Here is a 16943-nt window from a genome sequence, read left to right on the forward strand (position 1 = left end):
AAAACCTGGAAGACAAAGGCGGAGATGTATAGATGAAATTCATGAGTTTGTGAGTGGTAAATGGATAGCCAGTGCTCAAAACAGAAGGAACTGGAAAATTTTTGGGTAGTTACCTTCATCCAGATGATGATTTGCATAGTCTGAGAAAGATGAAGAATCTCATCTGCATTGATTTTTTTCCAGCCATTCCAATCCTTAAATACCTCAATCAGATTATCTCGCAGGTACCTATCCTCCAGACTTTGCAGTTTTCAGAATCACAGGCTCTTTTGATAATACCAGCTCTTTCTTCCGCTCACCAATCTCGTTGCTCTTCTCATTACTCATTTTAGCAGCTCTACAGTCTTGCTAAAATGAGGTCTCAGACCTGTATGAAGTACTCCCGTTGTCTCTTGACTATTGCGTTATTTAATGGGATAATCGTCTCCTAATCTCTGCTAGCAAAATTTCTGCGTATTATTGACAAAACCCCATTTGCTGTCTTGGTAGCCTGTCTACACTGCTTTGAATAATTAAATCCTATAGAGAACTTGTAGGGCTAGTTTGAACGGAAGTAAAAACAAAACAGCAGCATGCACAACACCGGAATGAATTACTTGCTCAATTTTTTTATTTTATTTCTTATTTTTTTTGAATAATCTAATATTGAAATGGACTACAGTCACTCCCCGACTTATGGATTTTTAAGTCTGAATTTCCCTAAATGCTTATGCAGCATTCGCAAATTTGATTGATAAAAAAAAAAAAAAAAAAAAAAAGAAAGAGAAATGTTCGACTAAACATGTAAATAGAATTATTTATTCAATTTTTTTTGTCATGCATAGGAAAAATTACAAAAATTTAAGAATTCTAAAATTACAATAAGAGAGACTGGGCTCACATCTCGTGAGTATGGGCTTTGCGCACCCAGAATGATGATACCTATGAGCTATGTATCATCATTTTTCACTCTCTCTCTCTCTCAGGGTTACTCGGGAATTATTATTATTATTTTTTGGGTGGTGCAGCATAAGCCACAGGCTGCCTTGCACCATATAGCTAATAATAATAATAATAATAACATTAGCAAGTTTTATCTTTCGAGCATCGCTGCCAGAATTAACTTCAGCTGATAAACACGCCGCTGCGGAAGTTGAAGGCCATGCAGATTTAGAAGGATTTTTTTCCAACTCATCACAAAATTTCTCTGCATCTGCAGAATCGGTACTGGCGACTTCACCGCATACTTTAATGTTTCGGAAACCAGCGCGATGCTTGAATCTATTAAACCACCCGTTTCTTGCCACGAACTTGACTTGGGGTTCGCGTACTTATCCTTAATATCTTCTTAAATACTTCTTGCTTTTGCTTGAATGGCCAATGGACTTAGGGGCACTTCCTCCTGGATCTGATTTTCCATCCATCTTATTAATAGCTTTTCTACCTTCGATACCTTAACATCGGAACGCTGTTTTGTGATCACTGTTGATCTTAAATTAGCATTAGCATTAGTAGAGGCATTTGATGCAAGAAAGCAAGCTTATGCAGCATCAGCCAAAAAAAAAAAAAAAAAAAAAAAATAAGTAACATAAATAAATAAAAATAACCACTTCCACTTCACCCCTCTGTTCGTTCGAAATACCTGTCCAGCTGAGCGTTAAACTTATTTAGGCTATCAACTTCCACGACAAGGGATGGAAGTCTGTTCCACCCACCAACCACCCGCTGGCTAAAGGCAAATTTCCGCACATCTATCCTACATCTGTCTTTCCTCAATTTGAATTTATGCCCTCTCAGGTGATTTTTCTGAGCTAGAGGAAGAATCCCATCAGCATTGAGCATGCTCAAACCATTCAAGGCTTTGTACACCTCTATCAGATCAACCCGCTGGTGCCTAGTTTCCAGACACTGTAATTTGCAAAACTTAAGCCTTTCTTCGTAAGAGAACCCCTTTGTCCCATTCACCAATCTAGTTGCCCTTCTCTGTACTCGTTCCAGCAGCTCTACATCCTTCCTGAAATGAGGCCTCCAGGCCTGTATACAGTACTCTAGGTGTGGCCTGACCATTGCCTTATACAAGGGAATAATCACCTCCTTATCCCTGCTAGAAAAATTCCTATATATCATTGACAATACACCATGAGCTACTCTTGCAGCTCGTCTGCACTGCTCAGAGAACTTCATATCTGCCTGCACCACCACCCCCAGGTCCCTTTCATTCTCTACCACTGTCAGTGTAGTACCACAGAGTTGATACGTTGCTCTGGGGTTGCTGTTTCCCATATGTAGTACTTTGCATTTGTCAATGTTAAACTTCATTTGCCACCTCGAAGCCCATCTGCTCAACCTTTCCAAATCCTGTTGCAGCAGCATAGTGTCAGTAGTGTCCTTGACAACCCTGCCAACCTTCGTATCGTCTGCAAACTTGGACATTAAGCCTGATATACCGTCATCAATATCATTTATAAATACAGAAAACAATAAAGGCCCCAATACTGAACCCTGAGGGACTCCACTAATAACATTAGTCCACGATGAGCAGTGTCCATTGATTACCACTCTCTGTCTTCTCCCCCTCAACCACCCCTTTATCCATAGCAGCAACTTGCCTCCAATGCCACACTGCTCCAATTTGTGCAGCAGTCTTCCATGTGCAACAGTATCAAAAGCCTTTCTAAGATCCAAGTATATAATATCAAAGTTATTCCCTGCATCCAGTTCTTTTGTGACTGCATCATAGTATCCAATCAAATTGGTCAGGCAAGACTTCCCCTTAACAAAACCATGCTGTGTCCTAGCTATAACTGAAGTCTTGTCTAGATGATCATGCAGTGCTTCTTTCACCAGTGCCTCCATTAATTTTCCGGAAACAGAAGTTAAACTCACAGGTCTATAATTACTTGTGTCAGCCTTTGATCCCCCTTTGTGAATTGGGGTCACATTTGCACATCTCCAGTCAATGGGTACCTCCCCTGAGTCCAAGGAAGCTCTCATAATTATGGCTAAGGGTTTGCTTACCTCCTTTGCTGCCTCCTTTAATATAACTGGATAGATCCCATCCACCCCAGGTGCCTTTCTTGTGTTTATCTTCAACAATTTCTCCTCCACTTTGCTCTCAGTTATTACAAGATTCTCTAGCTTACTGCTAGAGTTGAATACACCTCTGGCATTCCCCTCGCTGAATAACTCCTCATGTGTGAATGTCGATGCAAAATATTCATTTAGTTTGTTAGCTACCCGAGCAGGGTCATCAACAGTTGACCCATCGATCTCAAGTGGACCAATCTGATTCATCCCCTTCCTTCTAGAGTTTACATAAGTAAAGAACTCTTTGCTGTTTTTCTTCGCATCCCTTGCCAAGGATCTCTCGTAATCTGCCTTCGCCTGCCTAACCTCCTTTGTAACTTGGTTACAGATCAACTTGTATCTATCATAGGCGTCCGTGTCACGTGTTAATTTGTATGTATCCCATGCATTTTTCTTCTCTGCCATATGCCTCATTAGTTCATCTGACAACCATTTAGGCCTAAACCTTGAACAGTATTTCTTAGTTGGTATGTAAAGCCTAGTAGCTTCCACGATAAGTTCTTTGAATGCTACCCATTTTGAATTTGCTGTTGGCAATATCATCAGTTGATCCCACTGTATAGAATTTAAATACTGTCTCAGTCCATTGTAGTCGCCTTTACGAAAGCAATACCCCTTCCCTTTACCCCTAATGGTAGTTACCTCTTTGAGTAACTCCCACTTCAGCACACTGTGATCACTGCCACCAAGTGGTTCATTTATCTGCAGATTCTTAATGCATGAAGAATCACTACTGATAATCAAATCAAGAGTATTACTCCCTCTAGTTGCCTCCCGTCCATGCTGATGTAGAAAACAATCATCCAATAAATCCACAAAAGCCTTGCTACTGTGTGAGTGACCAGCCCCCAAATCCCAGTCAATATCTGGGAAATTAAAATCCCCCATTATAAGACTCTCTGATTTGCTGGCCCACTCTATTTCTCCGAACAGTTTCTTATTATACTCATCAGAGTCATTAGGCCTATAGCACACTCCTACTCTCAATTTTGATCTCCCAATGCTTATGTCACACCAAACTGACTCGACACTGCACTGTCCAGCGATGTCGACTGGCTTCACTTCCTTGGATTTTATGTGTTTTTTAACTAATAGCATAACCCCTCCTCCCTTCCTATCCTGTCTATCCTTTCTGTAGACATTGTACTCCCCAAATTCCAGTTCTGCATTTCTTATATTTGTGTGACACCACGTCTCTGAAATCCCCACAATATCTGCCTTTGATGTTTTGAGCAACACCTCAAATTCATCAAATTTATTTACTAAACTCCTAGCATTGGTGTACACACAAGTATACATGCACCTGTTCTTTTTCTTAGCTACCCTAACACAACCCATGTGTTTACTTGTACCCCAATGATTCCCAGCAGTCTCTGAAATATCCTGCATCTTATTTTCCAGGCTGCGGCTCATTCCAATAGAAGCAGTGCAAGAATCACTTTCACCTCTGCCAGTGGCTACTGTTAATCTATTAGTCCTTGTATCCCCCCAATCTAGCAGTTTTCCGACCCACCTAACATTGCCTCGATAGCATCAGCAAACATTCTTGCACCCTTTCTATTTAAGTGTATCCCATCCCTGTAGAAGCAGTCTCTCCTGTTAACAAGTACAGACCAGGCTGAAAAAAATTCTACCCCTTGAGCCCTGCACAATCTTTCCAGGGCCGAATTGATTGACAGGGCTCTCATCATATACTCCCTCCTATCGTGTCTGGGCAGAATTGCAGACACTTTCAATTTCAACCCTAATTCACGGCTTTTTTTCATCAGTGACCTGTACTTGTCAAGTAATTCCGCCGGTCTCCTACTCTTAATGTCATTAGTGCCAACGTGTACAACTATATCACCTTTTGTGCCCTTAAAGGATGATATCCGCTCTACAACGTCATCAACTTTTGCCCCTGGCAGACATACCCTGGTCCTATTCCACCTATCCTTTTTACAAAGCATGTTTCCCGTTTCCCTGACAATAGAGTCACCAACAACTACTAGTTCCTTTGGAACCAGCGCATTCTGCCTTGGGGGTTGCCGCTGTGTTCCGCGATGACCAAGTGCAAGCTCTGGCATTGGTGTGGGCAGCTGAGAGCTTGATGGGCCCCTCACTTGTAATCCTTCGAGGGCATCCACCCTATCCTTCAAGCTCTCATATAGGCCCATAACAATGCTGAGTTGTCGCCTTATCTCCTTACACTCCTTGCATCGCACACACACAAAGACATCCCCCATGGCAGTATCATGTCCCATACTTGACTGCTCCGCAAACATCAAGCAAATAGTGCATCTTACAAGGCTGTGATTCAGAGGACAACTGCCCCCCTCAGTTCTCCCCTGGGCCACAGCATTCCCATTAGCTTGAGCCCTTTGCTTTGCTGCTCTGGTTTGAGTCATGATTTAGATTTACTTTCAATAAAATTTCAATTTCTGTACAAAATTAAATCCTAAACTTGTATCCAAACACAGTTATAACGCTATATTTATGTTTCAGTAACGAGTGTTATCTACGGAATATTTACGTTTCAGTAACGAGTGTTATCTACGAAATATTTACGTTTCAGTAACGAGTGTTATCTGCGAAATCCCTTTATATAACTTTCGTATCAAGTTATGTATTAATTATTTGTTTTTACTAATTATTTGTGTTACGTAACCTAAGTGGTTATATATATAATTAATTATGTTAAATATAATTAATTATATTACGTTTGTAATCTAAGTCGTTATATGTATTTATTTAAACGTACAATTTAACTGCTATCGAAGTTCAACTAACGCTATCTAGTACGGTATATCGTATCACAAAGGCGGGAAAATTACGAACGGTTAGCGGAGTTGAAACACGTGGAAACCTTTACCGATACTTTTATGCAATTACAAGGCCGAGTAAAGAATAAATACACCAAATTAATCAGAAAATCACAAAATAATGTTATACTACTAAATTTAAATCAAAAGTTTTAGAAAAACAATAATTTCAAATCAATAAATAAGAAAAATCCACTTAGCGGCTTTGAAAACGACCGTCTCTAGTAGCCTCGTGAAGCATCTGCGTTGATCATTTAACCTGTTCTTTTATACGCGGACTATCCCTTAAAATAGTATTCCCTGTTGAAGTAGCGAGACCTAATTCCGTGCAATAGATGACACACTGTGTCCAACGAGTTGGCCATGATATTGCACTACCTCGAATAAGTAACGCTTCACCAAAAGGAGAAGCCTGTTGTAACAACTGTTACAGTTATGGCAACTCGTTGTGAAGGTATTCACAATATTTGATATAACTTAAACGATGCCGCATTTGCAAAAAATTGCTAATTCAGTGTTTAGCTGTGTACTAATATGGTGCATTTGCACTAACTTGTACGTAGTCTAATTCTCTTGCAGCCTGAGACATAAGCCCTTAATGTATTTTCATCTTCTTTTCTAAATCAATTTTGTTTCGTTTCCTAGCCCTGCCAGCAGTTAGTAGTAGTAGTAGTGGTGGTGGTGGTGGTGGTGGCATGTGATGCAAGAAAGCAAGTGTATGAGCTTATGCAGCATCAGCCAAAAAAATCACACCATTCCCTCTAAATGCCAGTCCAGTTCCTCCTTAAATTTATTCAACCTGTCAACTTCCGCAACGACAGATGGAAGTTTGTTCCAACAATTAACCACCCGCTGGATAAAGGCAAATTTCCGCACATCAATTCTACATCTGTCTTTTCTTAATTTGAATTTATGCTCCCTTAGGTTCGTAATCTGAACAAGTGGAAGGATCCCATCAGAATTCAGCGTGCTCAACCCATTCAAGGCCTTATACAATGGTCTCTTTCGCTTCACCATTTTAATAAGCACAGAGAAGTAAGATATGTTACTACTCTGTGGTAGTAAGTAAATAGGAACGAAGAGAAGATTCTGAAAATTTAATTATGTTTTTTGTATGCTTGAAGATTTCAGTGAAGGGGAACTCATTTCACTATAATACCTACAGAGTAGAAAGATATCTTACTACTCTGTGATAATACCGTAACGTAAAAACCCACAGAATGCCAGTTATCGGTATTATCGCAAATGCAATAAGATCGAGTTTGCTACCCGTTTATAATGTATTGCGCTAACAGAAAAAGCCCAATAAACCAGAAAGTGCAAATTTTTTTTGTTATTTTTTTTTTTTATTGTTTTATGGTAGTCACGGACACAGAGTAGTAAGATACTACCTTCGGAAATGTGCTTTATAAAAATATCACAAAGGCGTTCAAAATTGATTGAACAAACCGGCCAGCAAAAGTCGAATTTCTGTAAGTTGAGTATTACGTAAGCCGTGGAGTGGCTGTATTTAAGTTGAACACCTGCCAACGAGAGTTTATGATGCGATTCGTGCCAAAGGAGATGTTGCTCTTATTAATTGAACAATTACTGAAGTTAACTAGCTTATTTTCCGAGGTGTAACTTGTAGGCAACACAGAGTAATAAGATATCTTACTACTCTGGTTGTAGGCAACGCATAGATTTGAATAAATAAAACAAAAAGAAATGGACTCATTCAGCTCTGTTCTGGCCGATCAGAATGTATGATTCGTGTGTTATTTTCTGTTGTAACATTTTCTGTCAAGTAATATTATGACGTTACCTATTTTGTGTTACGTTAGAGAGACAGTTTTCTCTCTAAAATGCAGTTCAAGTATAATCCGTAAAACTTATGCAATAGTAGCTGCCACAGTAGAAGGAACTAGACATCTTTCACTTTCAAGTTTGAGAATACTCTTTTATGGTACCGACAAATTTTCTTTGGAGACATTAAAAGTTTTGAATGCAAATAGGTAATGTATTAATTGCTTCCAAGATATCTGATATAAAGCCCGATATCTTTACATAATCGGAAGTTAAGAGCATTTTTTGAATATGAATTCTGAGATACCGAGAAGGAAGGATTCTAGTTGACCAGGCAGCACGTGAGCTGTAATATGTTTAGCATATCATTATCTTTAACAGACTATACGAAAGAAGGGGGAATAGTGAGAAGTACCTAAAACATTTGTTAAATTGTTATGAAAATTATGGGGACTCAAAAACCGTTCGTCATCTGACTCCAGAGATACCATAGTTCTGTCTGTAATGAATCCCTGCAGGAAAGGAGCTGAAAATCTTTAAAAAATAACACAATACAGCACACCCAATTAGATGGAAATGGATGACAGCCCTTCATAACTGGGTTGTCAGTTGAAATACCACCTGAGATCTACCCGCCCACCCACCGATAAAGGGGCCCAGATAGCCCTGAAACAGCCTTCTCGGTGTGGTATCCACTTAGAATAAGTAACAGTAGTCTTCTCTAATGGGGAAGCATTACTTATCTGAAGTAGTACAATGGCAGGCAACTTGTGAAGGTATTCACATTATGAGAAGTAATGAAACCAATGCCATTTCACCAGCTTTGTTGATTTACTATGTACAGATTGATGCATTGCACTAATTTGTATGTCTAGTAAATTTTGTGGTTTGAGCCTTTAGCCATAAATTTTATTTTAAGTTTTAATTATTAGAAGATGGAACCATGGTGTTTCAAAACATATGGATGATAATGTATAGTTATTAGTTAAAGTACAGTATGCTGTAAAATCCAGCACCCTCAAGGATGAGAAATGGTGGATTTTAAAACTTTTTGTATTTTAGAGATTCACTGAAACATGCTTCACCATTGGGTGAGGAGAAATATATTTCAGTGAATATCATGCACTAAAAACTGCACTTATCCTACACCAGTAAATGCCTGTATCAACTAAAAGAAAGTACTAATGGTTAAAATGTTTTATGATAAAAATTGCATCTTCATAAAAACTAATGTATCAAAAAAAGATAAACTGATAATTAATCAGTTTACCTTTTTTTTTACTTTTAATAATGTACTGTGGAGCAATTCAGTTTTTTCATGTAATAATAAAGGTGGCTAGGTTTTCTTTTTACAGAAATTTTTATTAAAAAAAAAAAAAAATCATATTATGATTACCTGAGAGGGGAAACCCATCCACCAATGTGTATTGGCCTTAAAGTGGACTAATGTTATTAGTGGAGTCCCTCAGGGCTCAGTGTTGGGTCCATTATTGTTTTCTGTATTTATAAATGATATTGATGATGGTATATCAAGCTTAATGTCCAAGTTTGCAGACGATACAAAGGTTGCAGGGTTGTCAAGGACACTACTGACACTATGCTGCTGCAACAGGATCTGGAAAGGTTGAGCAGATGGGCTGAGAGGTGGCAAATGAAGTTTAACATTGATAAATGTAAAGTACTACACATGGGAAACAGCAACGTATCAACTCTGTGGTACTACACTGACAGTGGTAGAGAATGAAAGGGACTTGGGGGTTGTTGTGCAGGCAGATATGAAGTTCTCTGAGCAGTGCAGACGGGCTGCAAGAGTATTGTCTCATGGAGTACTGTCAATGATATACAGGAATTTTTCCAGCAGGGATAAGGAGGTGATTATTCCATTGTATAAGGCAATGGTCAGGCCACACCTAGAGTACTGTATACAGGTCTGGAGGCCTCATTTCAAGAAGGATGTAGAGCTGCTGGAACGAGTACAGAGAAGGGCAACAAGATTAGTGAATGGAACAAAGGGGTGCTCTTACGAAGAAAGGCTTAAGTTTTGCAAATTACAGTGTCTGGAGACTAGGCACCAGCGAGGTGATCTGATAGAGGTATATAAAGCCTTGAATGGTTTAAGCATGCTCAATGCTGATGGGATTCTTCCTCTAGCTCAGAAAAATCACCTGAGAGGGCATAAATTCAAATTGAGGAAAGACAGATGTAGGATAGACGTGCGGAAATTTGCCTTTAGCCAGCGGGTGGTTGGTTGGTGGAACAGACTTCCATCCCTTGTGGTGGAGGTTGATAGCCTAAATAAGTTTAAGGCTCAGCTGGACAGGTATTTTGAACGAACAGAGGGGTGAAGTGGAAGTGGGTTTTTCTTTTTTTTTTTTTGGCTGATGCTGCATAAGCTTGCTTTCTTGCATCAAATGCCTCTACTAATGCTAAATTGTCTGTTCATTGGTTACTTTGCTTGTTTTGCCAGACAAAAAAAAAAAAAAAACAAAAAAAAAAAAAAGAGAGGATTTCAGGTGGATAAAACTTGTTATTTTATATACTGAGACTGACTTAGCGATAGTGTGAAAAAGGTTCTTGCCATTACTATCCATATCTTTACACATAGTGCAGACAGTGATTATAACCATAGCCTACCTGAGCATTGGGCAACTTGGCCAGTCACCTGGAGCAAAATTAACCCACGAGCGGGAACACAAAGTTGAAAGAGTTAAAGCTATTAAAAATGAAATTTTAGAATTAACAAATGCCTTCATTGAGTTGGCTGAAAAACCAAGCACTGAATCTATGACAAGGCCATTTCCATAAATTACCTATGCTATGGAAATGGCATGCACTACATATTCCATTTCCATAGCATAGGTAGTGCATGATTATCCAAAACATACAAGTAGGTCATGAACTTCATAGATTCTGGCACTACTACTAGACTTTGTGAAGTCTAGACTCTGGGGAGGTCCCCATGAACTGGAGATGTGCAAATGTATACTCAATTCACAAAAGGGGAGGGGATCAAAAGGTGACATGAGTAATTACAGACTTGTTAGTTTAACTTCTATTCTGGGGAAAATAAAGCAGACACTGCAATGTTAAAGAAGCATTGCAGAATAATCTAGACACTGCCATAATAATTCAGACACAGCATGGGTTTGTTAAGGGGAAGTCTTGTCTTACCAATTTGATTGGATACTGTGATGTGGTCAAAGGAACTGGATGCAAAAAATAATTTTGTACAAATTGGAGCAGTATGGCATTAAGGGCAAGTTGTTACAATAGATAAAAGGATAGTTGAGCAGGAGTAGAGAGAGAATGGTAATCAATGGACACTGCTCTTTGTGAACTGTTATTAGTGGAGTCTGTTGGGGCTATTGTTGTTTTGTATATTTATCAATGATATTGATGAAGGCATGTCTGGCTTAAAATCCATGTTTGCAGATGATATAAAGGTTGGCACGATTGTTAATGACAGTATACTACTGCAACAGGTTCTAGAAAAGATGGGCTGAGAAATGGAAACTGAAGTTTAACATTGACAACTGCAAAGTACTGTGTATGTGTATCAATAACCCCAATAAAACGTATCAGCTGTGGGTACTACATTCGGAGTGGTAGAGAATGAGAAAGGCCTGGGGTAATTGTGCAGTTAGATGTGAAGTTTTCTGAGCAGTGCAGACAGGCTGCCAGAGCAGGTCATGAGGTTTTGTCAATGATATATAGGAATTTTGCTAGTAGGGAAAAAGAGGTGATGATCCCTTTGTATAAGGCAATGGTCAGGCATTGTATCATGTTTTCAGATGATACAAAGGTTGGTAGGGTTGTTAATGACAGTAATGACATCATGCTACTGCAACAGGATCTAGAAAAGTTGGGCAGATGGTCTGAGAAGTGGCAACTGAAGTTTAACATTTACAAATGCAAAGTACTACATATGGGCAGCAGTAACCCCAGAGAAATGTTCCAACTGTGTGGCACTACATTCAGAGTTGTAGAGAATGAAAAAGACTTGGGGTTAATTGTGCAGTCAGATATGAAGTTTTCTGTGCAATGGAGACAGGCTGCCAGAGTAGGCCTTGAGGCTTTGTCAATGATATACAGGAATTTTTCTAGTAGTGAAAAAGTGGTGATTATACCTTTGTATAATGCAATGGTCATTGCAAATATCAAGGCAATGGTCAGGCAATGCCTTGACTACTGTGTACAGGTCTGGAGGCCTCATTTTAGGAAGGATGTAGAGTTACTAGAACGACAACGTAGAGTTACGAGAAGGGCAACAAGATTGAGGTGAACTTTAGCCTTTAAAGAAAGGCTAAAGTTCTGCAAATTGTAATGTTTGGAGACCATGCACTTATGAGGTGATCTGATTGAGATGTATAAGGTCTTGAATGGTTTGAGTAGGCTCAATGCTGATGGGATTCTTCCTCCTGTTCAGATTACAAACCTGAGAGGGCATAAATTCAAATTGAGGAAAGACAGTTATAGAATAGATGTGTGGAAATTTGCACTTAGCCGGCTTGTAGTTGATTGCCGGAACAAACAGCCATCTGTTGTTGTAGTTGATAGCTTAAATAAATTCAAGGAAGACTGGACAAACTTTTTTGAGCAAATGTGATGAAGTGGGAAGGTTTTTTTTTTTTTTTTTGGCTGATGCTATATATAAGCTTGCTTTATTGTGTCACGTCTCTACTGATGCTAAATATGAGAGTGATGTAAGTGAAAACAGGATTTTGGTAGTCTCAATTTAAATTTCCCATTGTCAATGTATATTAAGAAGTCATATTAATGGTCTTGAATAGTAGAGTACACTGCCTATCTATGCTTAGGGAATGATATGCAGCTGCAGAGACAATATGGTGTTCAAATTGAATTTGTGAATTGAAGATGGTATTGTACAATGCTGTTTAGTGGCATACAGCAGAGGGCTTCTCTCCACCAGAAATTTACCAACAGATGGAGAAGGTATATGTTGTCATATCTGTGAGAGTATAAATGGACAGCTTGTACTTTAAATGTGAGTGGCGGGTGGCAAGAGCCAGAGGCCTGATTTAGCCGAGTGGTCAGGAGAGAGTGCAGTAGCACACACTCTTCAAGTGGACCAGGTTCAAGCCTGTGACTGCTAAATATGATTAACATTTGTATTGATGATTTATTGTAAACTCCACTGACCTGATGGTCATGCCGGAGTATAAACAAGAACAGACTGCTGAGTAAATGGCTTCACTGGGTACTCTTCACCTTGACATCTGGGTATGGGCCAGCTTAACTGTTTGTCTTCCCCTGTCTCTTTTTGACAACCTGCTATGTAGGAAGAAAAACTGGAGGGTGAGCCACACCCATGAGAGACTCACATTGTCAAAAATGAAAATGGTGTCTTGATGGACAGTGCCATCAGGGGAAATTGGTATTGCAGAACCATGACTGATATACAGCTTCCTGGCAACATCAACTGTTGTTGTTGTGGCCAGGAAGCTGAATGGCATCATCCACGACAGATTTCAGTATAGGAAGTTTGCACAAAATGAGTTTCCAAGTGATGAACACAAGCATTTGGGAAGGGACTGTTTTTAGCACTTAACATATGAAAAGGGAGGAAACAATTTCTTTGATTGTATAGTGACTGGATGAGACAGGGTGTTGGCACTTGGATTTAGAGAGCAAGTAATGCAACATGCAGTAGAACCATCAATTATCACCACAGTTAAACAGTTGAAGAAATTCAAGACTTTCGAAACACTGGGAAGGTTATGCTCATGCTGTTGTTTGAATCACAGAGACTTCCTGTGCTGTTTCATGTATTGTGGTGGAACAGTTAAACTCACAAAATTGTGCATCAATCTTCAAAGTAGACTTTAACATGCCATCAACAAGCTCAGGTGTTTTGCCAATGTCAATTTGTTACATGACAGTTCTTGTAACGAATTGACATACCATCTACACACTGCAGCTTAGACACTACAGCTATGCACCAGCTTAGTATGCTATGACAGTCTTCCCCAAACTGCACTGGGGAAGTATGAAGCATCCTGCAATACAACCTAGACTTAGCTTTGTGATTTCATAATTTTAGATGGCTTGGAAATGATTGCCAAGTATGTTTGATCACACAGATAATGAAATGAAGTTATCTGTCAAACAGCAGTACCAGTGGTTTGGATGAGACCTATTATATTATGACTCATGGCCTGTTTAAAGTAAGTTTTGGACACTGATCTCTGCTATTCTGCACAGAAGAAAATTGGATACTGCTTCCTTAGTTGTTTCTGTAGACTTTGTCTTGAAAAATTCTCTACTGAACCTAATGAGTTATCAGGCATTATCTGGCTGTATTAAGATTTGTAAAAGAAGGAAACAGTTGAATTGCCAATTAGCTGGATAGTAGGGTCTATCTCCCTATGGTTAGCAATAGTTGACTTCCCCACCTACATTTTGCATGTGAATGGCTAAAAGGTAAGGTTTCTATGCAATGTATTTTGGCTTAGGTTTGTTTTTTGTTTTAATTGTATTAATACTAACAAAGTTTCATCATTTAATGTATTGTAAGTTGAAAAGAACTGTTAAGAATGTTTGCACCTTTAGAGATTTTGTTCATATAAATTATTCTTCAAGTAGTCTTTTGTTTTAAGATTTTCCAAATGAGGTGAAAAACAGCAGTGTTAACAACCAAAAGACTTTTATGAGCAGGATATAAAAAAATCTGTGTGGATTTTTAAAAAGTACCCAAACTGCAGCAGAGTTAACTTTTTTTTTTTTTTTTGGGAAAAAAAAAAAGGTATTTATTTATAGAAAAGAGTTATTTATTAAAAAAAAAGTTCATTTTCATTTGACTGTCCTTATATATGCCTTGGAAATGTCAACTAATAACATCTCTAATATAAATACAGAAACATAACTGTTCCATCAATATAATGAATGTATTATAATGCATTTTAAATCCATGATCACTTTACAGATTAGGAATTTCAAGTGGGACTCAAGTTGTTCAGCAGATAGATGTTTGTACACAGGTAAGATATTAAATTTGTAAGCATTTCTTGACTTAAAAATTACAAGGTAAATAGCATTAGTCACTATCATACCTTAACATAGATGAGTATTGTAACCCAGTCTCACTCTTCAAAAAAAATTTGCTGGGTGTGAGTCATTTAGCATTAGCATTAGTAGAGGCATATGATGCAAGAAAGCAAGCTTATGCAGCATCAGCCATAAAAAAAAAAAAAAAAAAAAAAAAACCACTCCCATTTCATCCCTCTGTTCGATCCAAGTACCTGTCCAGTTCAGCCTTAAATTTATTTAGCCTATCAACTTCCACAACAAAGGATGGAAGTCTATTCCACCAACCAAGGCAAACCTCCACACATCTAGCCTACATCTGTCTTTCCTCAATTTGAATTTATGCCCTCTCAGGTGATTATTCTGAGCAAGAGGAAGAATCCCATCAACATTGAGCATGCTCAAACCATTCAAGGCTTTAGATCTGATTTAGCACCTCAATCAGATCTCCCCACAGGTGCTTAGTCTCCAGACACTGCAATTTGCAGAACTGAAGCCTTTCTTGGTAAAAGCATCTTTTGTTCTCTTCACCAACCAGGTTGCCCTTCTCTGCATCCATTCTACATCCTTCTAAAAGTGAGGCCTCCAGACAGACTTGTACTGTATACAGTACTCAAGATGCAGCCTAACCATGGTCTTTGTACAAAGGAATAATCACCTCTTTATCCCTGCTAACCAAGTTTTTGTATATCATTGACAAAATCCCATGAGCTGTCCTGGCAGCCTGTCTTCACTGCTCAGAGAATTTCATATTTGACTGCAAAATTACCCCAAGTCTTTTTTATTTTCCACTACCCTGAGTGTAGTAGTAGTACCACCTGTTGGTGTGTTAAACTGGGATTACTGCTACCCAGATGCAGTACCTTGCATTTGTCAATGTTAAACTTCAGCTGCCATTTCTCAACCAACTGACCTAATTTTCCTAGATCTTGTTGCAGTGGCTCATCTTGATTACTGTCATTAACCATTCTGTCAACTTTTGTATTATCTAGAAACTTAGACATTAAGCCTGATATTCCTTCATCAATAGCATTAATAAATATTGAAAACAACAATGGGCCCAGCACCTACCCCTGGGGGACTTGACTAATAACATTAGTCCACAAAGAGCAGTGCCCATTAATAACCACTGTCTGTCTTCTCCCTCTCAACCATCCCTTTATCCATAGCAGTAACATACCCTCAATGCGCCAATGTGTTCAGCAGTCTTTTATGTGCAACGGTATCAAAAGCCTTCCTGAAATCCAAGTATATGATATCAAAATTATTTTTTGTATCCAGTTCCTTTGTTGTTGCATCATAGTATCCAATCAGATTGGTCAGACAAGATTACCTCTTAAACATTCATGTTGAGACTACACTGTAAGTGCATTCTTATCTAGATAGTTCTACATTAACCAATGATGCCATTATTTTCCCTGGAACAGAAGTTTAGCTAAAAGGTCTGTAATTACACATATCATCCCCTTTGATTGTGATTTCCCTTTGTGAACTAGGAATACATTTGCACATCTGCAGTCCACAGGGACCTCTCTTGATATCTAGAGATGCTCTCATAATTATCGCTATGGGTTTGCTTACCTTCTTTCCTGCATTGCTTAATATAACTGTATAGATTCCATCCACCCCGGGTACCTGTTTTGTGTTAAGCTTCACAATTTCTCTTTCACTTTCCTCTCAGTTATCACAAAATCATATAACTTCTGGCATTCTCCTCCCTAATGCTGATTGTAGATGCAAAATTCCTCTTCAGTTTGTCAGCACTCTGAGCAAGATCATGAAAGTTAAACCATTGACATCAAGTGGACAAATGTGATTCAACCTCTTCATTCAACCTCTTGATTTTGATTCCTATTATCAAATTCTTGAATTATTCATCAAGAAAATGCAAGAATTGCCTTGCAACAGGTAACTGACTTTACAAGGTTAGATTTGAGAAAAGAACACTGCTCTGTGTTATGCTTTTCTGTGTTTACTGCCTGGAGATAGTATTGACCTTCTTGTGACAGTGATTTTGGCTTGGGCTCTTTAGAAATGACTATCTGTGAGTTAAAGTAACTGTAATTTTTAATTAAATAACATCACCATGAAGGTGAATCTGTTATTCATTAGAAATGTTATTAGTACTTTAGATGTATAGGCCCAGGGGTTTGTCACAGACATTTTCTCAGGTATGACAAGCTGGTGCTTGCTACATGGGAGTCAAGTATGCTGATGGAACTGATATTCAGTTGACAGTCATGAGTC

The 16943-nt window shown here is 38.7% G+C and overlaps 1 protein-coding gene across 2 annotated transcripts in view; it reads left to right on the plus strand.

Annotated features, from left to right (window-relative positions):
* The first annotated feature begins 7449 nt into the window (after positions 1-7449).
* Positions 7450-16943, plus strand: part of LOC150089728 (methionyl-tRNA formyltransferase, mitochondrial) — a 164471-nt gene continuing 154977 nt past the window's right edge. For both annotated transcript variants that reach the window (XM_090368768.1, XM_090368770.1), the window contains exons 1-2: positions 7450-7861; positions 14596-14650. In XM_090368768.1, the coding sequence (XP_090224894.1) occupies positions 7662-7861; positions 14596-14650 (255 nt within the window). In that variant the 5' untranslated portion in view covers positions 7450-7661. The remainder of the gene's footprint in view (positions 7862-14595; positions 14651-16943) is intronic.

The sequence above is a fragment of the Mastigoproctus giganteus genome, chromosome 2, assembly GCF_048544385.1.
Source record: "Mastigoproctus giganteus isolate SK-2022 chromosome 2, ASM4854438v1, whole genome shotgun sequence".
Taxonomy (NCBI): domain Eukaryota; kingdom Metazoa; phylum Arthropoda; class Arachnida; order Uropygi; family Thelyphonidae; genus Mastigoproctus; species Mastigoproctus giganteus.